Here is a 27,389-nt window from a genome sequence, read left to right as displayed (position 1 = left end):
TTACCACACTCCTGGTCCTGCATTTTATAGTTGAATTTTATCAATAGCAGTACTTAGATAATTGCTCACCTCAAGATCTTGATTATATACTTCTGCATGTTTAACTAAATTCTTTAAGTTGGAAATTTCATGAATTAGTTGCATCTGTAAGAGTATGTGAACAGGCAACAGAGCAAACCAATAATTAATAAGGAAAAGAAAAGGAGATTAAAGAAAAAGAATCACCCCCACGTAGTTAGTAATGACCAAGAGATCAATTGTTCAAACTATTGCAACAAGCACCTCATTATTTAAAAAACAAGAAATACCATATGATGAAACTCATGAAACAAGCAAATGAAGAAAAATCTCAATATGAGTCTCCCAGGAGGAGTTATGTAATCTGTTAATAAAGCTATAGTAACGTCATTAGCAAATTAGAAAACAGCAATTAGAAAAGACAGTAAAGTATAACCACCATCTAAAAACATACACTTTCAATACATTTTTGCTTAAGGAAATAAATGGAAATACAAAATATATTCATCCAAATCTCAACTGATGATTTGGAATCTACGTTTGGAATAGGGTTGTTTTTTTGTTCCTTTAAAATATTACTATTCAATCAAGCTATAAGGCTATGGGACTATCAACTCTTCGTTTATTGATTTATTTTACTGGAAATAATTAGAAAGATGATTTTACTGTTTTATATGGTTAACTTCCTAAAAGTACAGAGGTATAGTCATCTTTGCTTTCTCTCAAAATAACTGATTTTTTGGGGGGGAGAGGGGAGTCATGGGGCCTGGGCGCTGTCCCTAAGCTTTTCAGCTCAAGACTACAGTCCTACCCTTGAGCCAAGCCCCACTACCCATTTTCTAGAGGTTAATTGGAGATAAGAGTCTCAGGTACTTTTGTGCTCGGTCTGGCTTTGAACCTCAGATCTCAGCCTCCTGAGTAGCTAGGATTACAGGAAGAGCCACTGAGCCCAGCTTGACACTGAATTTTTGAGTATGGACAATTTGTGCTCAAAACAGACCCCAAGTGACAAGAGGAACTTATTTTCTCCCAGGATTTTTTCTTCATAATCAGATAAACACTCAATGAATTCCAATGGAATAAAAGGACTCAACAAATTCCAACAGAATAAAAGGACTTAGTAAAGTGCTATCTTGTTGAAGTAATATTGTTTGGATGCTTAATTCAGTTCTGATTTTAGATTTCAGGCTAGTGCTAGAGGTGACATCCCTATTGCAGGTCTGGTTACCTGTCAGGGTCTCAGGGAAGAAAGAATGTGATGATGGACAAAGGAGTCCTCAATAGGGCAGATCTGTTTTAATTAGGCAAAAGCTAGATTGTAGTAAAGAGAGGATTATAAATCAATAGTGCACCCACAAAGGAAGCTAAGGGTGGTCAGGTTGGCCAGAGGGTCCATACCTCCAGATCTCATGTATTTTTACGAAGGTTTAATGATGATGTTAGCAATACATACATAATTGTGGTGATTTCTAGGAAATGGGAAGGCATTTCTAAGCCTTGGGGAATGGGGAGAAGTCTGCCTTATTGGGTATCCTCCATCGCCATTAAAGGACTGATGTAGGAACGAAACAGTAACTATAATGAGGTACAAATGAAACCCCATATCCAGATTGGGCCTAAGTGCTCAACTGTTACTGACTTTCCTAAGATGAACCTCTCCAAGTTGTAAAAACAAAAAAACCCAAAAAGGTAATGGGTAAGATTTCTTTTGTCCTTTAAGCATGATACTTGAGTTTATTCTTTCCTTCTAAAATTAACACATAAATCACTCTATAGTTTCAAGAAAACTCTTAGGAAAACAAAGGAAAGACCATCTATTCCAGGATTCTAATCTGACTTCTAACTGAACTTTTCACCAAAACGTAGGCTTCACTTAAGTACCCAAATTGGGGCTTAACAAGACTAAGTTTTATTCTAGAGACCATGCTCTTACCATGACATGAGATGGCCTCTAGGACTAAAAAGTCTATTCTTTTCATGACACCAGTGCTATTTCCCTTTGGGTTAGCCAGATTGCAGATGCAAATTAACTCCTATTTAGACTATATCAAGAGGGTGTAAGTCTTATCAAGGTATCTTTTATGTACATATGGACATCAAAGTGAAAGAACTTTATACAATTAAATCATTTCCATAAATAAATGTCAAAGAAAAAGACATTGTCTTAGTTTGGGAGGTTCATGTAGAGCTTTGAAAGTCTGGTAATAGCTAAAGGGTTCTTGCTCCAGAAAAATGAAGATACCTTAAACAATTCTGAAAAATAATTTCATAGTGTCTGTAAGATCCAATTAGAGATACTCTTTAAATAAACATTAATGTCCCGGAAATCTTAGGAGACAATTTTTAACTGTGTCTTATGATTTCTCAATTATATCCTCTCTCTCTCTCTCTCTCTTTTTTTTTTTTTGCCAGTCCTGGGGCTTGAACTTAGGGTCTGAGAGCTATCCTTGGACTTTCTCAAGGCTAGAGCTCTACCACTTGAGCCACAGCACCATTTCTGGCTTTTTTTGCGTATATGTGATACAGAGGAATCGAACCCAGGTCTTCGTGCATGCTAGGCAAGCACTACCACTAGGCCACAATCCCAGCCCTACATTCTTAGTATGTAGGGTAATATCATGTAGTTAGAAAACTTAAGTGATTTGGTTCATTCCATGAATCAGCTTTTCTAGTTATTCTGGTAATAACTTAATATACTTAAGAATAGATTTTCTAAAAGTAGCAACAGAAATTCATTAGTATGCAGTATTTATACATAAAATTGCAAACTAGACACTGAGAAGTCTATGTTGTTCTCAATAGGAAAGGGGATACTCTGCGTAGCATTTGAAGTACTGTCAATAAATTAAATATTCATAAAATAAATTAAATCTTAATAATCATGAAGGAAAAGGAAATGATCGACTCAAGACAAATTTACTGACAGGTTCACTAAACTCTCTAGATACCTCCATACCTCCTCCAACTTAGGCATGATAAAAATATACAAAATTTTGTTTTAAAAACAATATAGATTCCTAATTCCCCAATTATTTTATATAAATATAAAAATGGCTAATCTTTAAGATTTCAATGTTAAAAAGGAATGTATTTAGGAGAATATACTTTTTAAGAATTTACAGTTTGAGCTTCACGTTTCTTACCTCCTGATCTTTTTTAGTTTTTCTTTCTAGAGCTTCAAACTCATCCAAATCACTTTTTTCTTTCAACTTCAAACTCATTTCTTCATTTTCTCTTCTTAGTTGTTCATAGTCCAATATTAAGTCATCATATTTTGCACGGAGTGAGTTTAACTCACTTTCTAAGTTCTCCTAGAATAAACACACATTTTCTAATTACTGGGGTTTCAAATCATTCATTCTTTTACTAAAACTTAAGGTAACTTGCACAATTAGTTTAACTGTGAACCACTTGGTGGTTTCAAGTCATTCTTTTTCTAATGGTTTATATTTAGGCAAACTTACAACTTCAAACACAAGTTCATTTTTAAAGGAGTATATAAGTAAATCACAATCTATGTATCTCTAATGGACAGGAAAAGTCCTCTTGGGAAAGGCAGTGTCAATACAGGGAATACAAAGGTATTCAAATGGTTATCACCTGACTCATTTTTTAGGTAGCTTTAAATTTAGGAAAGTAATATTGATTGACCTAAATTTCTAATGGTGGCAATGTTTAGTACACCACTTCTAAGAAAAACCCATTTCTATTTTGCATATCATTACGAGAAAGAGAAACTGATTTGTTTTTTTAAAGCCTAAATCAAACAATTAAAAGAAAAAGAAAGAGACCTAGAATATTCCTTAGGAACACAAAAACATTGTCACTGATACCAGAGAATCATCAACTAATGGTAATAAGAAATAGAAGGAAGCACTGTAATTATATTTTGAGGTTAAAATGAAATGTTTTTTTAATAAATAGATTTATATGACTATACTGTATATCTGGAAGGTAAACATGGTTTATTGAAAGTGTTTAGCAAATATTCCTGCACCGCAGTTCCTGGCCCCTCCCACTATCTACAGTCCCCTTTCATGGACTATCCTCAGATTGAAAAGGTAATTAATCCTACAATAAGTTGTGCTAGTACTTAAGATACAGACCTTCTTGTCACTTGTTTATTCTTAAACAATAGATTCTAAGAATTATCTACATACATTTATAATGTGGCAATTAATATTTTCCCTCTCTGTTGTATCATTCTTGTACTATATGCCTGAGAATTTTGGCATTACTAAAACACTCTGACCCTCATAGCATTTCCCAAATCAAAACAGGAATACTTCAAAAAGATCAGAGATACAGGAAAATTTCAAGAAGAGTCGATGGAAAAATACATCAAGTTACCTCACTTAGTAGTTTTGTTGCTGAACTCCACTCTGTTTCATTTACTGGATCAAGACTATTACTGAAGAAATCAGATTCAAAGACAGCTGTAAGTAGAGGCAAAGAAATTAGTTCATGAACATACAAATTTTCCAAAAGTCAAACTGATGGCAAAAGCCATCTGACCAGAGTGACAATGATAATAAATTCACATTAAACCCCACTGTCCGGAGTATGAATGCCAAGAATACATTAATAAGAGGTATGATCAGTTATATTACTGGAAGAATTTAGACAACTGATTGGAATTGGTGATAAAACATAGGATCCTTAATAACACACAGGTAAGAAAGATGAATTTGGAATGTAACATTTGTAATGTAACATTTGATCACTGCCAGTAGGTTTTATGATGCCCCCAAGATTAGATTGTAACACTGGACATACCTTTTTTGAAACAGATTACTATGTAAAAATAAGTTTTTAAAGAATGGTAGATCTTATATGACTTCTATATTTATTTAATTGAGTAACAGGAATAAAAATAAAACTACCTAATTCATGGTTTCAACTGTAGTGCTTCATTCTTGAGACAGTTGAAATTAACAGAGAACTTCATGAATGGTTACTTTCTTAAAGTTACTGACTTTTATTACAATCTCCATGGATACCCTAATAATCCCCCTCCCATCTTTTTTTTTTTGCCAGTCCTGGGGCTTGAATTTAGGGCCTGAGAATTTTCCTTGGGCTTTCTCAAGGCTAGAGCTCTACTATTTGAGCCCCAGTGCCACTTCTGGCTTTTTCTATATATGTGGTATACTGGGCAAGCACACTACCACTAGGCCAAACTCCTGGCCCCAATAATCCTATATTTTATTTAAACGTGTTCACCACATTAACCGAATATATAGGAAAGCTTAAATTAAATACAGTCCATTTAACAAGGCACTTACACTCATCAATTTCTCCAAGTACACTGAATGACTTGGTGTGTGTTCTTGTAGTTACATTTGCTGGCACATTAAATTTTTTTACATAATTTGAATCCTTCATTTTGTCAAGTTTTCCATAGCACCACGTAACTCTTCGTTTCTTTTTAGCCTAAAGAAAGAGAAATCAAAATCACTTCATATAGATCTGAACTCAAATACAATAAAACAAGGGAAACAAGTCTAAGGATATCTTGAGATACGAAAACATCTCTAAACTTTTCAAATCAGTGTTCATTCTGGTTATAAATTTGATAAAAACCACTGCTTAAATTCCTTTTTTCTTCACCTTTTTTTTGTTCGTTTTTGGGTATTGGGGATTGAACTCATTGGCTTGTGCTGCTAAGCACACACATGCTCTACCACTGAGCTATATCCTTAGCCTTTGAATTCCAGTTCTGTATACCTACAAGCTTTTCTGAGATTTATTCGAAAGGAACGAACGTTGCTTCACAGCCAGTTAAAAAAGGTGGTGTAGGGCTGGGAGTTTGGCCTAGTGGTTAAAGTGCTTGCCTAGGGGCCGGGAGTTTGGCCTAGTGGTTAAAGTGCTTGCCTAGCATGAAGACCCAGGTTCGATTCCTCGGTACCACATACATAGAAAAAAGCTAGAAGTGGTGCTGAGGCTCAAGTGGTAGAGCTCTAGCCTTGAGAAAGTCCAAGGACAGTGCTCAGGCCCTGAGCTCAAGCCCAGGACTGGCAAAAAAAAATAAATAAATAAAGTGCTTGCCTAGCATGAGCGAAGACCCGGGTTCGATTCCTTGGTACCACATATATACTAAAAAGCTGGAAGTGGTGCTGAGGCTCAAGTGGTAGAGCTCTAGCCTTGAGAAAGGCCAAGGACAGTGCTCAGGCCCTGAGCTCAAGCCCAGGACTGGCAAAAAAAAAAAAAAAAAAAAAAAAGGTGGTGTGGTACCCACAAAGGACAACTGCTGTTATCACCATGGGTACTCCTTGGATAATTCTAGCTCCACTTGGCAAGAACAACAACGTGACAGTACTGGTAGCCATTTGATATTCCTTTAATAAATCTTTCAAGATTTTCCTAACGTCTAGAGTTAGGAACTGAAGGAAGTGCAATTTAAGTCCAGTTGGTCCAGCTTTAGAGGCCACCCTCCTAAATTTGACACTATCCCATTCCCCCCAAAACAGCTCTTCAATCCATAAACCCATACTCTAATGAAAACAAAAAGCATACACACTGGAAGCTACAAGCTTGATCCACTGACTTCTATTACAGATTCATTTTCTTATTTATTTTCAGGATTTCACTATATAGTTCAGTATGGCCTAGAACTTCTACCTTTGCTTCCCAAATGCTGAGATTTCGGTGTATAGCATCTGTCCAGCTCTAGATCAGCTTTCCTGAGATTAGTATTTCTATGTTTTTAGAGAATATTCTCACATTTTCTAGTGACTCTATTAAGTATATTGCCAATAGTTTATTTTCTAGACTTCTTGAATTAGTATTTCTCCCTCTGAGAATTAGAGCTAGGTTATTTTTAATTGCCAGTCCTGGGCTTGAGCTCAGGGAGCAGGGTCCTTGGACTTTCTCAAGCCTAGAGCTCTACCACTTGAGCCTCAGCAGCACTTTTTTCTATGTATGTGGTACCGAGGAATCGAACCCGGGTCTTCGTGCATGCTAGGCAAGCACTTTAACCACTAGGCCAAACTCCCGGCCATCTTGCTCACATTTTGACCTTGGAGGCAATGAGGTTTTCACATGTGTGTGCATACTAGGCAAGCACTCTCCCACTAGGCCAAATTCCCTGCCCCAGAGCTAGGTTATTTTTAATCAGCTTTCTAGGTATCAGTGATATACAGTCAAACCCATGAAGTGTTCAAATCCATGAAGTGTTCTGAGTTTCTTAGCGACACTATCAAATGATAAGTACAAAACTATACATAAGAAATATGTCCTTCCTCCCTCATTCTCTATTTCTCTCTTTCAAGATATTGGCTTCAAATATTACCCTCAGTTCATGTTGAGATGTGTGAGAAGACGAGGTCACCAGCATCTGTGTTAGGTTCTGAATTTTCTTATCCTGTACTTTTTGAAGCAAGTCTTTTTCATCCAAAAGTTGGGCCAATTGGTCTTTTTCCATTTCTTGGGCTCGAGTCTTTACGCTTACCTGTAGAATTTAGTAATAGATTGTTAAAACCCTAAAAGAAGCTTAAGTAGGAGTTGTTAAATTTTCATGTGATGTATGAGAATTTTAATTGCAATAAAATTTACCCCACATGCAGAACCCATAATATACAAATTCCATAATCAAGAATTTCTCAAGCACAAAAGGCAAAGTGCATGTTTCTTCTTATTTGACAATGTGGCTAAATAATTTTATTTATGTATTTTATTTATTTAGGGACTTGAACTCAGGGTATGTCTCTGAGTTCTTTTGCTCGGCACTCTATCACTTTGAGCTACAGCACTTTTTTTTTTTTTTTCTTTTTTTTTTCTGGTGCCTAATTGGAGATAAGTCTCATGAACTTTCCTTCTTTGGGAGGCTTCACACCTCAATTCTTGTATCTTAACTTTCTTGGCAACTAGAATGTGAGCCACTGGCACCTGGCCCGATTTTATTTTTTAACAAATAAAAAGGATAGTATAATATTTAAATTTCATTCATAGCCAAACCATTAACTATTTTTAATTGTAACTGAGTAAAAAATTTAGAAATTCATAGTATCTCCTAAATTAATAGCAACATCAAAACTACTGATCAGAGTCCCTGAAATTCTTGAAAATATTATAAACTATATCAGAAAGCCTGACATGTGACATGAAGAGAACACAGTTCATTATTTTGTGGAATTCTAACTTCGTCTTGAATGAAATCCAATAGGAATAAAATACTATGTCTATCACAGACCTTAATTCCATCTTGAATGATGTACATACCATGCCCTGACACAGACACACACCAACACAGCAGATAATATTCTAAAATAAGATCTAATTGAAATACTGAAAACAACTGTCAGTGATTTATTATAGTTAATTTTGTATTCAACTGAGAAATTAGGGAATATAGAGCAAGTTTAAGTAAAATTAAGGTATGTTTATTCTAATTGTGGATTCATGAATAGGTAGAGAAGTCATGAAAGCTGAGACTTGAATACTGATAATAGAGATATCTTATTAAGACTGCCACCTGATAATTTAATTACTTTTTAAAAGATCATTAAAACTGCCAGGTACTGGTGGCTCATGCCTGTAACCCTAACTATTCAGGAGGCAAAGATCTGAGGATCACAGTTTGAAGCCCACTCAGGCAGACAGGCATGGTGGCTCACGCCTTGTAATCCTAACTACTCAGGAGGCTGAGATCTGAGGATGAAGGTTCAAAGCCAACTTGGGCACAAAAGGACCCCAGACTCTTATCTCCAATTAACCCCTCGAAAATGAGAAGTGGGGCTTGGCTCAAGGGTAGTGCGGTAGCCTTGAGCTGAAGAGCTCAGGAACAGCAGCCAGGTCAAATTCGAGCCCCAAGACCTACCAAAAAAAAAAAAAAGAGGAAGGAGGTGGTTCCTAGAAGGAGAAGATTAGGGAAGGAGGACAAGAGAGGATAATGGGTGACAATCAAAGTATATTGCATGTAGTTGTCCAAATAGACCAAACCCATTACTTTGTATAACTAAGTATAACGAACACATTCTAGTTAAAAAAGGAAGTACACATGATTTGTCTTTTAAATCTCAAGTAAATATTTGTAAGTTTTTTTTTTTTTTTTGCCAGTCCTGGGCTTGAGCTCAGGGCCTGAGCACTGTCCTTGGACTTTCTCAAGGCTAGAGCTCTACCACTTGAGCCTCAGCACCACTTCCGGCTTTTTTCTATGTATATGGTGCCGAGGAATCGAACCCGGGTTTTCATGCATGCTAGGCAAGCACTTTAACCACTAGGCCAAACTCTCGGCCCTATTTGTAAGTTTTTAAAAGTCATTTCTACTTGTTTCATTTGAAAAACAAAAACAAAATTTCATGTCAAATCTTGACCGTTGAAAATGAAAAAAATCTAAAACTATCTAAAGAAACAATCTTTCAGTTTATAACATACTCAATTAAAAATTACTTTTTGAGGCTAGACATTGAACTTAGGGTTTAAAGCCTAACCTTAAAAGGCGTTAGGCATAGAGCTGAACCCTCAACCCTTAAAGGTAAATTTTTAGGACTTGGTGTCCTCTCCATTAAAAAACTGTTTATTGTACTTAAACTTAAGCTGTAGCAACTCTGATATTCATAATTTTAGTTTCTTGGATAGATCTGCATTGTTCTAGTCATGCCAGTCTTTGGTGAAATAATTTACATATACCTCTTCTAATTGTTTTTTAAGATCCATGATTTCTTTCCTGTATCTTTTCAGAAGAGCTTCATCACTTGATACCTCGTTGACATAAGGAGTATTTTTCATATATTTAGCAGTACTGGCAAACTGGGGAAAAAGGATAATAGTGAAAATGTTCAAGATTAAAACAATTTATAATGATGTTCAGATTTCCTGTAATCAATTTGACAACAAAAGCAAAAATTATTCCTAGTTGGTTACTTTTGGACATAGGCAACATTCTCTGTTCTAACAATGTTTTGTAATGTAGTTTTCATACATACCAACATACCTATAAACAATGGCTTTCTGGAATCTTATCCATGCCCGGGTATTTGCTCTACTCTGAACATTACTTTGAGTCCAGAGTTACCTCCTTTTCCTTTGAATGCTAGATTACTTATTAGCCATATAAGAACCAAACTAAGGCTTAGTATTACTTACTTTAGAAATCCTAGGAGGGCAGGAATTTTTATTTTCTACTTGACAGAAAATTTAAAAAAGCAATGTTGCTCATAGATGACTACTAAGAGTAACTTTAAGTGAAGAGATGAAGATCATTGTTAAATAAGATTAGATCCTCTGTCAAAAAAGGTATTGTATCAATTGAAATTTTAGGCCTCTGGCTCAAAGTAAAGGAGGCCACAGTAAGCAAAAATTCCAGAATTATTTCTGGGGAAGTTACTTTCTACTTGTGTGGCAAATTTCTTTTTATGGTAAATTAATATAGAAACCGAGTTTCTTAAAAAGAAAATATCCAGTCAATTTCAATTAAAATGGTGTTTTATGTGGCAAAAGTTATAAAAACATTAAGGAAATTATTCATTCAAGTCTGGGAAAATTAAGGAATGAAATTTAGATAATATGTTAATTATATTCTAATATGTCAATTTAGTAGGAATTTTCTTTTCCCCTTAAAGTTGATCTCTTAATACTAAGTAGAGGAAAAAAACCCCTCAGACTTACCTGGAGAGTACTCAGGGTTTCTTCAAAAGATACTGGAGTAACTGTGCAGATAATACGGGTTTTTGCATTTCCTCCCAACGAGTTCTGAAGAATTCGTGTTAATTTGCTATCTCGATAATTTATGTAACCACTTAGCAAGAAGTGAGTTTAGGAGAAAAAAATATTGAGAATTTTTATATAGTGTTTTTTGTTTTTAAACACAGAATACTGAAAAGTAGTCACGGTTTACAAATTAATTCTTAACATAATTATGAGGCAAATCATATAAAGAGAATGAGGCAGATCAAAATTAATGGAATAATCAAAATAATATAAATTCTGTACAGATAAGATTTGTATAGAATCTGAAAGGATTATGTGAAAGACATCAACATTCTTGATTATTAATTGAAGTATTACAGATTTCAACCTAATAAAAATATAAGCTGTGAGTACACAATGGGATAAACTTACCCAATTTGTCCATCACTCAGTTTCTTGATCACTTGTCCCAAAATAAATAAGCTCCGATTAATGTTACAGCCTTCCTTCAGTCGCACACCTGAATTTATTAAACAAATATGTAAATCATAGAATGCCAGCCAGGCAGCCAAGCATGAGGCCTAAAGTTCAAAAAAAATCTTCCTTTGGTCTCTCTTTTTTTCCTCCAGTCTTAGGGCTTGAATTCAGGGTCTGGCCACTGTCCCTGAGTTTCTTTTGCACAAGGCTAGTGCACTATTACTTGAACCATAGTCCCATTTCTGGCTTTCTTTTTTTTTTTGAGTAGTTTGAGATTAGAGTCTCAAGGACTTTCCTGGGCTGGCTTCGAACTGTGAAACTCAGATCTCAGTCTTCTGAGTAACTAGGATTATAGGGATTAGACACCCATGGCCAGCTCAGTCTTTTTATATAATAAAAAGTTATATCAGAATGTTAAGTACTTGTCTGCTACTGAAAGACATGTAGGTTTCCTATCAATTGCTTTTACAAAAAATATTTCAACGTAAGACTTTTGAACAAATTTATTTCATAGGGACATTATTCAGTTATCACCGAATATTGCTGCCCAACATACTAACTGATCTGGGTTTGAACCATAGTCCTAGATCTCAGATCTGAGCAGACACCTGAGTAGCTAGGATTACAGGTGTGAGCGTCACTCAGCAATTTCTGAAACTATCTAATAGCACTTTTCATCCCATTGAAGAACAGGAAGATCTGAACTCTTGGTATTTTCATAAATTCTCATACCTTCAGCTCCTGTTTGAGCAGCTCTCTCACTGCCTGCCAGATCCACCAAATTCTGTAGGACGGAAAAAAAAAGAAAAACAAAAAACAAACCCAAAATCTTAGAAGTGGAAATTTGAAAAAGATCAAAAGAAATCTTTGCAAGTAGAATTTGAAATACAGTTCAATTTACTGGAAGAACATCTTAAAATCATGACATGTCTAGATATCCCATCTGGATCCTTGTTTCCCTTCACTATTCAGGCTCTCTCCTTTCTCCGAGTCAAACTTGTCTCTCTACCTTGTTTGCTTTCTTATGACATACACTCCATAACGCTGCCAGCATCACAGCTACACAGAGCTTTCATGGAACGGTAAAAGAGGCATTCACTCATGGTATGGTGGAAGAGGGATAAAGGTTGCAAAGCTATACTAAGACAATGTCTGCCTTGGTCCTTGACTATCAAGAGTAAGGGCAGAGTAGAACATTAGAAATAACTATACAAAGACAGCAGAAGTAAAGCCATTGCTTACATTCCTCTTCATAAAGTTTAGGACATCAAGAATTGCTATGTATAAGAGAAGACCTCGAGGGGTAGAAGGAAGTCAGATTGGTTAAGAGGGATCTGATTTCGTCCAAAAAGTGAGGTAGCAAAAGTAATGCTGATGGACCAGAGAAAAAGACCAGATCATGGAGGCCAGGTTCCAGAAGACCGTAGTCATTTAGGAGAAGTGTATCAAGATGGACTCACAAATAATGAGATAACTGGACAAAGGGAAATACAGACAAACATGAGCCAGAAGTGACTCACAGATGCCTCCAGAAAAATCCTGACCCCATCACTGGTAGGGAAAGTCCCAGTGCCTGAAGCTTTTCACCTCAATTTTAGGACATGGTGGCCATGTATTGAGAATAAAGTGCCTTTAAATTATTCCTGTACCATTTCAGCTAGGAATCTGATGCGCTGTGAAGGTGAGGCTAACTGCCGACCTATACTCACACATCCTTCTGACCCCCATATTTACTTCTCAGTTGTTACTGAGTTCTTATTTGGGACTGTATGGTACATTCTTATGGTTAATACTCACCAAGTGAGAAACCTTGATGGATCCATCACAGTTAGAAGGCTCACCTTTCTCTCTGCTTTCTAAAATCTGGAAAGGAAAAGCAACTTGTAGGCAATGAGTGGGATCTTACTTGGAAAGACTGACCTCAGGTAGGGAGCATACTTACCATCCTAAAGATGGTGTGAGAACGGCTGCTTCTTTGGTTCATTTTTGTTGTTCCATAGTGCCTGTTTTCTGTAAACACAAGTCACATTTCAGTGACATATATGTTACAGTCCAAGAAAAACAATGATTTTTCATTTTAGGCTAGCAAGAACAAGTATGAGTTGAGGCCTGTTTAGCATGACAGTAAAGTGCGATTCAATTTTAAATTAGTTTTTATAAGTGTTTTAAAGACACTCAACAGCACCAGGCACTAATGGCTCTTATCTGTAACCCTAGCTATTCGGGACGCTGAGATTTGAAGACCTTGGTTAAAGCCAGCCACATCTGGCAGACACATCTGAAACTTTTTTTTTTTAATTTTATTTTTTTGTGAGTCATGGGGCTTGAACTCTGGGCCTGGGCACTGCCCCTGAGCTCTTCAGCTAAAGTCTACTGCCCTACCCCTCGAGCCACAGTGACACTTCCAGTTTTCTGGTAGTTAATTGGAGATAAGAGTCTCATGGACTTTAGTGCCTGGGATAGCTTTGAACCTTGATCCTCAGATCTCAGCCTCCTGAGTAGCTAGGATTACAGGTGTGAGCCACTGGCACCCAGCTTGAGACTCTTATCTCCAATTAACCAGCCAAAAGCCAGAAGTAGAGTTGTGGTTCAAGTGATAGAGCTACAGTCTTGAGCAAAACAGCTAGGAAGTATGCATAGAGCTACAGTCTTGAGCAAAACAGCTAGGAAGTATGCAAAGCTCTAGGTGCTTGCCCTACTACTAGCACAAAAACAAAATCAGCATAGTCTTACTTTCTCCCTTTGTGATCCATTTCAAAGCCATTTCTGATGTATAAACCACTTCTTCTGTGAGATCAGAAACATACACATTCCTCTGAAATAATTTTAAGATTAGAGAAACAGTTAACAGTTTGCTTAAAAAAAAAAAACACAAACAAAAATAGTGAAATCGAATGCTGAATTCATTTATAGATGTTAGAAAAAAACGACCTATTACTTGGAAGAGGAACAGCAAACAAACTTATGAATATTCACAGTTTATTGTCTATACTAAGAATATCAATGTCTACCTTGACGTTTCCATCTTGCCGCTTCTGGGAACTTATACATCAAAACATTATGGATGCCAGTATTTTAAAACTATATTCATTGCTTAAAAAATGATCACTAAATATTTCAAAAAAAATCCAAACCAGAAAGAAGACAAACCCAGAAACAGAATACACTTCAAAATATTCAGAACAATCCAGTGAGTGTGTTTAAAGTCATCTTAATTGTTACTCACATTGATGTCTTCCCTAATTATTAAAGGTTTCATTTTTTCAGTGTTGCAGAGTAAGTCTGTAATGGTTTCATTGTATATCTCCATGTAAGACACTCGTAGGAGAAATTCTCTCTCAGGAAACTAAAAGAAAAAAGATGTATAAAACAGCTGGAAGCACTCATATAAAAACTAATGCTCAAATGTTTATTAATATCAGAATTAAAGACAATTATTGATTGGTTAACTGACTGGTCAGCACTGAGCCTTGAATTAAGGGGACTTAAAACTGTCAGAAAAAAAAAAAAGGCTAGTAATCTTCTACTTGAACCATGCCCCCATTCCGACTTTTTTCTGGCTAATTGGAGGTAAGAGTATTGTGCACTTTTCTGCTTGGACTGGATTAGAATCTTGCTAGTAGAAGTACCTAGGGTTATAGACAGAGCAATTGATATCTGGCTAAGAAAGTTACCTATTAAAGGGAACAAATCCTATGATCTATGTTAACAACAAGAAACATAATACATTGTTTCAGATATAAAAAGTATCTTACCTTAAAGAGAACACCCTTAATAGATACCTTTACCTCAATGAAAATGCTAATTTCAAACCAATTCTTCATTGGCTAGTTTGGGCTTCTATTTCCCTTCTTTTACTTCTACCTAAAACTAAGGTGATGTGGAGCTAACTATTCCAATAAGCTTTTCCTAGTATTTACTTTAGCCTACTATCTGTTAGAAGTATCAGTGTGTTGTAGGACTTGGGAAAGAATGAAAAGAATAAGTTCAATATATATACATATGTGTGTGTGTATGTATGTATGTGTGTGTGTATGTATGTGTGTATGTATGTGTGTATGTGTATGTGTGTATGTATGTATGTGTGTGTGTGTGTGTGTGTGTGTGTGTGTGCTTCGTTTCATCTGTTTTTGAACTCAAGGTCTTGCTGCTTGCTAGGCAAGTGCCCTCCCCCATTCACACCCCCAGCCCATTTCTTTTCATTTTCACAAGAGAGAAACACCAAGACTTCTAATCATTAAGATTTTTACCTATATCTACTTGTGAACCAAGTTATTACCTTTTTGATTTTCTGGAAAATGTCATGAACTGCTCTGGGTATAACTCCTAAACAATCTTCAGAACCCATCATGGTGTGTGTTTTCCCTGAAGCAGTCTGCCCATAGGCAAAGATAGTACCTGCAAAAAAACACAAAAACATGCAAAGACAAAAAATGAATCTACAGTGAATAAAGCTATTACTACTTGTCAGACAGACACACAAGACTAAGGTGCTTAAGCAGCATGGAGGGGAATACAAACCATTGTAGCCTTGGATAGCAGAATTGATGATTGGTACTGCTATTTCTTCATACACATTTTTAGTAGTTTCATTACTGTGAAAGACACGATCTAAAAAGACAAGAACACAGAAGCTCAATCAAACAAATCAACTGTTTTTAAAAGTTACCCAAAGAAATTAAAAAAAAAAATGTCAGGATCTTGTGAGCAGATACTTAAAAGTTTTCAAATTTTTTTTTATCTCCTAAAAATATCCTTCCCGAAGGTAAAATATGTAGATCTTCACAAATAAAAAGCACAAGTCAGGGCTAGAATGTAGCTTAATGGTAAAGTGCTTGCCTAGCAGGTATAAAACTCTGGGTTTGATCCCCAACAACACAATAAACAAACAAAATCCCTACAAGTCAACTATCCTATGTGTGTCTTCCAAAGGCAGGTAGACATAATGCTTGCCTACAGGACTCTGGAATCTGACTGCCTGGATCTCAACCCTTCATAAACTGTTGTTTCTTCTGATTCTCTAAAACCTATCTATTGTCATCCTTACAGAATTACTGAAAACACATAATTAATTCTACAGAACTGGGAACTATTACTATTCTTTGAGAAACTTGCAAGTTTTCTAACATAGTAGTCCAGAAGGCCTAGCTTAATTTCAGCCAAGAAATGCAGCAACCTGGAAGAAAAGCTTTGATCAAAATTCAAATGTTACCAAGATGACCAGTTGTCAGGTTACTAATGATTGCACTTAGTAGAGCACTGTGCTAATGAATCTGTCATTCTATGATCTGTTTGTGTCAGTGCACTGAAACCAGGCTGTTCTTTCAATAGTAGCATCGTGAAAATTCTCTTAAGAAATAGGTTTGTAAACGAGAAGGGAAATGCACTGATCCACAAAGAGAAATTCAGTGGTCATATAGCTGGCATGTAACCATGTATCTGCCTGGCAGGCAGAAGTCCATGAGAAACCCAAGTGCTAGCAGAAAGAAGGCTGTTCTCAGGGATCATGATTTCAGATAAACCAAATTCAGACTAACATCATTTATCTCAGGTGAATGAGTCCAAATCTTCTACATGTAGATATGGCTAAAGACCTGTGGCACAAGTCTGAATGCCTTGATAGCAAATTAGATGGTGTGGCTATAGCCTGGATTAAAGCTTGATTCTTCTACATTTGAGTATGCAACCGCAGACTCTGGTTTTAATTCTTCATTAACATGAGGAAAGCAATCATACTGCACAGCCTTGTTAGAAAGATCAACAAAGATATGGGAAATGCTTAGAACAGTGTCTGGTACATGTTAAATTAGTAAAGAAATCAATCCAGTTACCTCTCAGGACCTCAACATCCTTTAGGATAGTCTTTAGTCTTAGGGCCAATGGCTTTGTTGACACTGGGACCATTGCATCTCTCACTATCAACCCCATAAAGCATATGTCACCACATGTTTAATACTCATTATATGATAAGCTCAAAAAATGCAAAGGATGTGCACTAATAACTTCATTTATTCTTAAAGACTGAATGAAAATAACAAACGAGTGAAGTATATTGTATGCAAATATAGAATCACCACACTAAAACCCTTCTGCCTAATATACAGTAATAAGTAAAAAATGAAAAAAAAGAATTTGAAAAGGGTATACTAAATTGAAGGATCTTAAATAATTTGGTTTATGTAATTTTAGGATACAAGTACACTAATAAATAAGGGAAATGTTTAAGGACTATAATTGTGTTTTAAATAATCAATATCTTACCATGCATGCTTATAAGCAATTTTTAGTTCTAATAAAAGTATTTATAGAATGTTAATGGCACATTTGGAATGACTGATTTGCCTTCTCTTCTCTTGAATAGTTAAGGGATACAAGATAACTTAGTTTTCCTTGGACAGAATTTTGTTATACAGTGTACTGCCCTCAAACTCTTTCTTGGTTGCCTGCCTAGTCTTGCAAATACTGGGGTTATAGTTTATTACACTGGGCACAAGCTAACCCTGATGCTATGAGAGGCTTACCAAAATTGAAGGATTTACTCCCATCAACCTGATAAATGACATTTTTGCCAGTTTTCCAGTAAACTTGGGTAGCTTCTCCGAGTTCTTCTTCCCTAGAATGAAAACACCGCATTTTAGTACATTACAATTGATCACAGAAATCATGCTATAGGAAGAAAACACAGTGACATGTAAAGTACGTTGGATCGGAAGGTTCAGAGTTCCACTCTGCTAAAGGGGGCTGTGTGACCTCTTGTCTTCTCATTGGTTTCCTTGTGAAGCCCTATGCCCCTTTATTCTCCCCCAGAACCCACAACCGAAGGAAGAGATTCAAAATATTTCTTAAGTCATTCTAGGACCTTTTAAAGTATTGACCATGACAACACAAAGAACATGTCACCTCTCCAACTTCATCTTCTTCTAAATTCCTATATGCACCCTAACAATTACATCCATCGACCAACGTAAAGATTTTCTCCGAAGGGCAGACTGTCTTTGTATCTGATGGAACACCCTGGCCTTAAGTAGCCTACCATTTCTTCATTCCTGGAAAGTGTCAGAACTTTCCAGACTCTGGCCTGCACCATTCTAGTCACCTCTCTGACAACCCCTCTAGCAAATAATCTACAGAGCCTGGTAATGCTTCCCAAGGTATGTCCAATACAATGATAACAGCTGTCTCTGTCTTTTCACGAATGAGAGAAAGGTGCTTTGATTAATGGGAAAGTTCCAAGGGTCGATCCACACAGCTTTGTGTTCAACGACAATTTCTCAGACGCACAATCTGAAAGCCAGGGGGGTAGCCAGGCCAACGAATTCCACTTCTTCCCCAGGTCCTGGTTTTTCTTTCACAGTGACGACTGTGACCGCCGTGGACGAGGACGGAAGTCTGTATTTCTTACGGGCACGGCGATGAAAAATAAAAATCCGTCCTGATGAGTGCTTGCTGGGGTCGGCAGCCCGGCCAAGTCTCGAGCGCTTCCCGCACCCTCACCCCACACTCTCACAGCAGGCTCTCCCTCGGGTCCGGGGAAAGCGTTGACACGTCCAGGGCGAGCTGGGCGGGGAGGCCCCGGACACGGTGAAGCTGTTACCGCCGGGGACTCCGGGATTCGAACCCGGGGATTAAGGAAACGACTGCCATCCGGGCGGGAAAGTCGCTCAAGTACCGGGACCAGCCGTGGGTGTCCCCTGCAGCCAGGGGCCGCACCGCAATCCGTTCACCTACCTGGGGTTGAGCGGTCTCACTCGCACGCACACCGCCACCGCCGTCTCCTCAGCCATGGGAAGGCCGGGCGTTCCCCACGCAGCACCCCGGGAACAGGCCGAAGACCCGGCGTCCCGCAGCGACTCCGGCTCTCACCGGCCGCCCCGCCTTTAAGTTTAAAATTTCCCCTACGCCGCTTTTGATTGGGCCGTGGCCTCGTGACGTCATGGGACCGTCCACTTACGGCGCCCGGCGTGGGGGGGGCAGACTAGACCACTGCACTGGAGCCGGGGGTGGAGGAGGCGCTGGGGCGGGGGGCTGGAGGGATCTAGAAAGTTTGGAGCAGCGCTCAGAGAAGGTCTCTGGAGTTGGTTCCCAGATGTCACCCTTGCAGACACCATCCCAGACACCAATTTCCTCGCCAAGCCTATCCTTGAAGAACTGGCATGCTGTTGATTGATTTTTTTTTTTTTTATTTTAAAGAAGCCGCAAGAGTTGTTCTAATTTTTAAAGAGGCAGTAAGAATTGTCCACCTTCTCTGACTGAAATATGACTACAATTGCTTCTAAAAAATAATCATAATTATTTTATACTGCCATTAGGACTTCAACTCAGGGCTTCAGACTATTACTTGGCTTTTTCATTCAAGGCTACCACTCTGCCACCTGAGCCATACCTTCAGTTCCTGCTTATTGCTGGTTAATTGGAGAATAAGACTCTCCTGAACTTTTCAGTCTGAGGTGGCTTCGAACCTTATGATCGTCTTATCGCAGACTTTTGAGTAGCTGGGATCATGGGCGTGAGCCAGAGAAAGTAAATTACTTGTGTAGGTATTTTTATTCTATTCAAGAAGGGAAAGTGAATTTGAGAGACATGCTAATTGATGTTTTGTCCCCCCTCTCCCCCCACCCCTTTAATCTGTATTATTATACTGAAACTGCAGAGGGCGATGTAATTCTTCCAAAAAGGTTAGCATACCTGGATATTATTTTGCAGAACAAGTTTTGAAGCAGTAACTGGACAGTGTTTCAGTGTGGTGCAACTGTTAGAAGCTTCTTGTATTAAAAACATTCATCAATTCAAATTATTTAACTATAGTCACTTTATCAATTGTCTATAAAATTAACTATGGTATATATTTATAGCATGCCATCTCCTTAAATAGGAATTACTCTTTTTGTACAGTAAGTATAATGCTTAATTTCTTTTCTTTTCTTTTTTTTTTTTTTTTTTGCCAGTCCTAGGCCTGAGCTCAGGGCCTGAGCACTGTCCTTGGACTTTCTCAAGGCTAGAGCTCTAGCACTTGAGCCTCAGCACCACTTCCAGCTTTTTTCTATGTATGTGGTACTGAGGAATCAAACCTGGATCTTCCTGCATGCTAGGCAAGCACTCTACCACTAGGCCAAACTCCTGGCTTTTCTTTTTCCTTTTGTCTTGTTTATTTTTCTGTCTTTGGAGGATAAGGGGGAGCACAGAAATGGAGGGACTAAAGATGAACAAATGCAGCAGTGGTACTCGATGAACACTGTGTTGAGATGATGTATACAACTTGTGAGTGGGTATGGGAAGGAAAAAGTGGGAGAGAGTGAGGAAAAGGGTGACATTGTCCAAAAAGAAAGGTACTCCTTACTGGATTGATGTAACTGTAATTCCTCTCTACATCCCCTTTACAGTAACAATTTAAACAGTGGGAAAAATAATTAAAATGCATATGAAGTAATACTGGTGCTCACGAGCTTGATCTAACCATTCCAAAGTGTGTGATTCAAACATCATATACTGACATATATACATGTATATAGACAGTTCAAATAATAATTCCCCAAGAAACTTGCTTAAATTTAGGAGGATGAGTGTATGGATGTGTTTACAATTCAATATGGATATGTGAGAAAGTGAGGAGAGCGGTGTATGTGACAGGGCAAAGCTCAAGCATGAAGAAATTCAACAAAATCAGTTCTCTTTCTAGCCATCAAGACTTTTAGTGAAGATGCCACATCTAGGCCTAGATAATAAAAGCGTCACAAGTGCATTTTTCTGGCTTTGCTCGTGGTGAGCATCCTTGTCCTTCTTCTTCAGGCATACTTTGGCCACACTCACTCAATCTCAGGTCTGATTCTATCTTGGCTCAAAGGGAGGCTGTCCTGGAAATGAGTATTAACCTGTGCTGACAGACGTCCGTCATAGAACGTGCTGACAGCAATCATGCCCCAATAAAATCAGAACAAAAGATGTGGTGAAGAGTGAGACAGAATCTGGTTTTACAGCTTTAAGAATATCTATACTGAGTCTGGATTGAGTATGTGTGTGTGAAAGGGAGAGAAATGCAGACACCTACAGGCAGAAGAAAAATTTATGTATCTATTTTACATATTACATCTATTCAATTTGATGTATTCCAATGGAAGGTTATTTGTTTAGGATAAATAATGGAACAAGTAATAGTATAGATTTATTTATTTAGAATAAATAGGAAGGTCCTAGGCCCTTTGTTTACTGGTTACTGAAGTAAGATTAATAGGCTGTGGTATGCAAAAATTTTACCTGCACAATTCTGGACAAATGCTTGTTGCTGACACAAACACAAATCAGGCTAGAGCAGAAAAAAATTGCTTCCCCTAGCTGTTCATTCACCATCTCCATTTTGGATTGCAAATGAATTTCTTCTTAGAGACACTTGCTTCCTTAGCCTATCGCATACTAAGGAAGCATAAGAACTCTCAAACAAAATAAAATAGTGTTTTTTGAGGCTTTCCTCCATCATTACAATGAATACTAGCTCATGTCAAATGAATCTGAAAAATCATAAAATGATAGTTATGAAATATCATAAAATATTAGCTTATGATTTTTATTTATACCTAACAACCCATTAGAAGATATTACAGGGATGGAAGATCCTATTTATGATAGAAAAGTGAGCTGAGCTTGAATACTTCAGGATTATCTTAATAAGAAATGTTAGTGACCTTAATAAGTAAAACTAGACATTTCAACACATAAAATTACACTTAAGCAAGCAGAAATATTCCCTTTTTGCTCTCTCTCCTTTTTTTCCTTCTTCTATCCTTTCTTTTTCTTTCCATATATTTTTTATTGTAATTAATAGAAGGGTTACATTATATTCACCAGATAAAAGCTGCATTACTTCACAAACATTGATACCCTTTCTCAGGTCTTGGTCCCCATTTTCCTCCCCCCACCCCGACCCCTCATCTTGTTTCCCCCCTTTCCCTATCCTATTTCAAATAACCAAATATGCATATATGCAATATATCAGATAACAAGGTGAAATACTGTAAAAATATGGGATAACCAAGGGACAGCAAATGAGATGAGAGATAACATAGTACATTAAGGAGAGCAATCACTGATTATATGGCTTTTGTTTCTATATCCTGGAGGCCCTTTCATTTAGCATCATGCTATATGGCCTTATGTATCTAGTTTTTGTTCTATTGTAAATCTCTGCTAGGAGAGTCCAAGGTTTCTACTGATTATGACGAATGAAGGAAACCATTGAGCCTATGTTCCTTTGAGTCTGGCTTACTTCACTTAATATGATTTTTTTCTAAGTCTTTCCATTTCCTTACAAATGGGGCAATGTCATTCTTTCAGACAGCAGCAAAGAATTCCATTGTGTATAAATACCAAATCTTGTTGATCCACTCATCAACTGAGGGGCATCTGGGTTGGTACCATATCTTTGCTATGGTAAATAGTACTGCAATGAACATCCTTGTGCTAGTGGCTTTAGTATGTCTTTGTTTTTGGATGATTGGGTAAATGCCAAGTCGTGGAATTAATTGCTGGATCATATCCTTTCTTTTTTTCTCATATTTTTTATTATAATTAATAAAGGGATTAGATTATATTCACCAGATAGAAGGTGCATTACTCACATACATTGATACCCTTTCTCATGTCTTGGTCCTCATTTCCCTTCCCCCACGCCCACTCTCATCTTGTTTTCCTCCTTTCCTTATCCAAATTCAAATAACCAAATATACATATATACAATATATCAGATAACCAGGAAATACTGTAACAATATGGTATAACCAAGGGACAGCAAAAGTGATGAGAGATAACATAGTACATTAAGGACAACAATCACTCATTATGTGGCTTTTTTTTTTTATATCCTGGAGGTCCTTTCATTTAGCTCATTCTGTATGGCCTTAAGTATCTAGGTTTTGTTCTATTGTAAATCTCTGCTAGGTCTCTCCTTTTTTTTTTTTAAAGAAAATTTGAACTCTGTGCTTCATGAGAGGAGAGGTATGGAAAGAAAGAGTTGAAAACAACTCTTTCTAAACTGGACTGGAAATACTAATGTGAATTCATGATGCCTTTCTTTGAAGATAAACATTCTTTAGCTTTTTCTACTGAAAAAGTCCTAACACAATGACTCAGGCAAGTAATTCAATGTCCAAGTGTTACTATGGATATAGTTGCCAAGTTAAAGAGATTTCCCTAGGAAACTAGTACAAATGACATCGATTTAAAACACACAAAATATGTTAAACCTCATGACATAATAATGATACATGAAGTAAATTTTTTTTTCTAATCTTTGGGAAATGCTACAGAAACAATTTCAGTATTTTGGGCTAGTACTCTACCACTAAGCTACAAACCACTTTAGCCTTCAGCTCAGTATGCTAAATCCTGGTAAATAAAGACAAAGTAATGAGAATTTATCCTTTCTTTCCTGTAAGAATACCCCTAGGGTAGCCACCAAACAGTAAGGAAATAATTTTCTTTATTGAAGTATCCCAATTAATAAATAAACAATGATAAAATTTGAAATATTATCATTTTAGGTCCCCAGTTAAAAATACATATAGCTGATTTTTTTAAAAAAGGAAAACAACATTTAACTGGAATGATCAGGTCAAGAATAAATTTACACAATCATATTTTATATTTTTCAGAGTTGTCTGAAATTCACTATTGGCAGCTGAGTAGCCAATGAAAGTTTTAGGGGAAGCATATTATAAGAAACTATTTCTTGGGGAATATGAAACTAAAGTTTGCTTAATGGAAAATTCTGCCTTCTTTTATGATCTATCTGCATTCCATTATCTGCTTCTACAAAGGAAATGAATATTCCTTATTTATCACTTCCCTGAAATTAAATTGAAACCTCCCCACTAGTCTTTTTTAGTGGCCCTTCCCCCTCCCAAGTTTAGGGCATGCTGGATTCAGTCTTTTTAGAGCTATTTGAAGGCTTTATGTCACTTCTATGATGTTTGTGTTTAAGAATTTCAAACCATCATATTTTCTTTTTCTCCCTCATTACATTTAAATCTGCAGTTTGACTACATTTGAGTATATCCAACATTTCATTTACTATTTACTCCAAAGCGAATATACTATCATTTTGTTTAATCAGGGTCGCATTATTACAAAAAGTACAAAATAGCTGGCATAGTAGTTAAACATACCTAATTTTGTGCATCTAGATATTGCCTTAAGGGCAAGATATAACAATCCCAGCCCCCACAAAAACAAAAAAAAGCAAAAGGTAAAATAAACAAAACTTCAAGAGGACAACCAACAAAACAAAGCTGGGTACTGAGATCTGAAGGTTATAGCTGGAAGCCAGTCTGGGCAAAAAGTCTGGGAGATTCTTATCTCCAACTAACCAAAAAATAGCCAGAACTAGAGGCCTGGCTCAAGTAGTTGAGTGCCATCCCTAACTGTGAAAGCTAGCCTTGAATTCTAGCCCTGATACCAGGCAAGAATAAACAAACAACAACAATTCCCCCCAACAAAACAGAAAATAAAAACCAAACAAAAATGAGAATAGGACTGTAATTTGTCAGAAGCATAGAAGTTTTACAACCAGGATCTGGCATTTAGTAGACAGTTCTTTGCTATTCCCTCTTCAAAGTGATGTCTTCTGATTGTCACTTTGTCACCTGTTAACTACATGCTGTTCACGTCATCTGTGTTTGGCTCTATAATGATGTCATTTTTTTTTCCTTTTATGACCATGCTTAGGCCAGACTGGCACAATGGGGCTTATGATATAGTAAGTTCTAGTCTCGTGTGATTTTATGCAGCTGCTTCTGTGTTTGGCAAAGTTTTCTGCTAAGACTTGCAGAATAGTGATCTTCAATAGGAGTAGAAGTTAACACCTGGGTCCCCAAACCTTCGATCTCCTAATCAGGACATCAAGGTTTTCCAAGCTAAATCCCACTGCATTCTGACCACAATGAAGTAGCTGGAAAAAGTCAATAGCCAAGATAGCTTACCGAAATTATTGTTGTGTTCCTCACGGTGATTTTTAATGAGGGTTACTCCATTTGTTGCTGTGAAAAGATATTTTTGTAGAAGAAATAGCAAAATGGGTGTCAAAAATGCTGGCATGTGGCTCTAGATTTTATGGTTGTGAATTACAGATAATGCCATTAAGCCGTAAGATAGAAATGATGATACTTGTAATTTTTGTTAATGACAAATGAAATTATACAAGCAAGAGTACTTGGCAAACATTTTATATACATGCATATCTATGTGCTACTTATTGAAGATTAGCCCTTGAATCTATTGTCATTTTTAAGTTCTTCTCCCTCCTCTTCCTCCTCCTCTTCTTCTGCCTACTTCCCTTACTCCTCTTCCTCCTTCTCTGCCTCTTCCTTTATTTTTTCCTTCTCTCCTTCTTCCTCTTCCTCCTTTTAAGTCTGTTTATATAATTGGCACTTTTGCTCTCATGAAGAGTTTACTTACTTTGTCTACCTGAGAGCAGGCTGAGACAGTCTTACAAAATATGCTTTTAATTTTGTTGTGTGATTTACTGATTGCCTTCTCATTTATGAAGTTAAGATGGTAAAACTGATCTTGTAAAATAGTGAAGATTAAATGAAAAGACAATAAAGCAATTTTGATTTCTTGTATCAAATATGTCCTGAACCCACACATCCAACTATGTAGTAGATAATCCATCTTTGATTTTTACTATTTTTTCTTTAAACACTTTTATTTTTTGGTACCAATAATAGGGCTTGAACTCAAAGCCTCACACTCTTGCTTTGCTGGTTTTCATTTTTACTCAAGATTGGTGCTCTGCCACTTGAGCCACACCTTTATTTCTAGTTTTGTGCTGACTTTGACCTGGGATCCACAGATCTCAGCCTCCTGAGTAGCTAGGGTTACAGACATGAGGTACCAGCACCTGGCCTAATGTACATTCTTAAAAGCTGGAGACATTTTTCTTATACAAATATCATCTTGTATTCTCTATTTTAGTAAACAGTCTCATGGTGTGCCAAGCTGGTCAAGGCAGAAAGCCGGGACTCATTCTTTTCATTTTTTATATAATGAACTTTTATTGAGTTATCTCCTATAAAATTTTAAAGCTTCTGCCTTTCCATTCCTATGTTATTACGGCATTAGTTCAGGCACTGGCTGTATTATACCTGAGTCATTCCAACAGCCTTTTAAGTCTCCTTTGGGCCTATTGAATTCTCTGTCCTGCTTCTAATCCATTCTTCTAATTATTGTTGGTAGGTGTTTTGTGGATGCATATCTAATTATCTAACTCCCCTGAAAAGTTAAATAGAAGTGATAATAGCAAGGAAATGACCCTACTTTTGATGTGCAAAAAATTAGCTAATGTTTCATCATTACAAGTAAGATCATATTATAAGGACTTATTCTATTATAAAGTCTTGTTTTAAGTTGCATTTCTCTTCTATTTTTTAAATGCAGAATTCTGTTCTATTCTACTAACGGCATTTTTGAACCTGTGGAAATAAATGTATGACTTTTCTTTCTTTTGAACAATTAATAGATTTTTTTTTTAAAATGTGGAACAATGTTCTCATACCTAGAATGAAATTCCTTTTGTGTGTTACTGGATTTGTATTTACAGTGTTTACATTGCTAATTCATTCTGCTTATTGCTGAATGAAATTCCATTTTGTATATATGCTATTTTTGATTTGTTCATCCAGTGACAGACAATTAGGAAGATTTCATAACTTGGTTACTGAGAATACTACAGACATGAGTGTGCATGCGCGAGCATGCAGCTATCTCTATAATAATGTAAGAAATGGAATTTGATTTGAGTATATTCCCCAAAGTGGTATGGGTGGATCATATGGAAATTATATTTTTGGCTTTTGAGGAACCTCCACACTAATTTTCACAGTGGTTGGACTAAATTACATTCCTTCAAATCCTCCACCCTCATCAGCACTTTTTCTCTTTCTTTCTTGCTTTCTTGCTTTTTTTCTTTTTTTTTTTTTTTTTAAATTTTTGTGCTGGTACTGGGACTTGAATTCAAGGCCTTGTGATTTTGTTGCTTCTTCACTCATGGCTGAAATTCTTCCCTTTGAGCTGTGCCTGGAGACCTGGATTTTTGGTGTTGAATTGGAATAAGGATCTCTCAGGTTTTTCTGTCGGAGATGGATCTGAGCTGTGATCCTTAGATCTCAACATCCAGAGGAGTTAGGATTCTGGATAGAGTCACCAGGAACCAGGTTTTTTATTTATGTAATTTTATTGCTTTTAATTTCTCTCTAATACCTATTCTGACTAGGCTGAACTGG

The 27,389-nt window shown here is 36.9% G+C and overlaps 1 protein-coding gene across 2 annotated transcripts in view; it reads right to left on the bottom strand.

Annotated features, from left to right (window-relative positions):
• The window catches only part of Cenpe (centromere protein E), a 58,163-nt gene extending 39,213 nt beyond the window's left edge, over positions 1-18,950 (bottom strand). The window contains exons 1-17 of one of the 2 annotated variants that reach the window (XM_090356733.1): positions 18,850-18,950; positions 17,643-17,734; positions 15,643-15,732; positions 15,401-15,519; positions 14,348-14,467; positions 13,855-13,936; positions 13,064-13,131; positions 12,919-12,984; positions 11,854-11,905; positions 11,077-11,164; positions 10,624-10,753; positions 9,646-9,765; positions 7,307-7,465; positions 5,301-5,448; positions 4,369-4,454; positions 3,162-3,329; positions 70-144 (exon numbers count right to left, since the gene is read on the bottom strand). In XM_090356733.1, the coding sequence (XP_090212859.1) occupies positions 70-144; positions 3,162-3,329; positions 4,369-4,454; positions 5,301-5,448; positions 7,307-7,465; positions 9,646-9,765; positions 10,624-10,753; positions 11,077-11,164; positions 11,854-11,905; positions 12,919-12,984; positions 13,064-13,131; positions 13,855-13,936; positions 14,348-14,467; positions 15,401-15,519; positions 15,643-15,732; positions 17,643-17,734; positions 18,850-18,905 (1,719 nt within the window). In that variant the 5' untranslated portion in view covers positions 18,906-18,950. The remainder of the gene's footprint in view (positions 1-69; positions 145-3,161; positions 3,330-4,368; positions 4,455-5,300; positions 5,449-7,306; positions 7,466-9,645; positions 9,766-10,623; positions 10,754-11,076; positions 11,165-11,853; positions 11,906-12,918; positions 12,985-13,063; positions 13,132-13,854; positions 13,937-14,347; positions 14,468-15,400; positions 15,520-15,642; positions 15,733-17,642; positions 17,735-18,849) is intronic. The other variant, XM_090356734.1, reaches the window with a different exon arrangement.
• Between the last annotated feature and the right edge of the window lie 8,439 nt (positions 18,951-27,389).

This window comes from Megascapheus bottae, chromosome 23 (assembly GCF_031878675.1).
Source record: "Megascapheus bottae isolate mThoBot1 chromosome 23, mThoBot2.hap1, whole genome shotgun sequence".
Taxonomy (NCBI): domain Eukaryota; kingdom Metazoa; phylum Chordata; class Mammalia; order Rodentia; family Geomyidae; genus Megascapheus; species Megascapheus bottae.
Note: the sequence above shows the minus strand (reverse complement) of the source record. Positions and strands in the feature narration are given on the sequence as shown.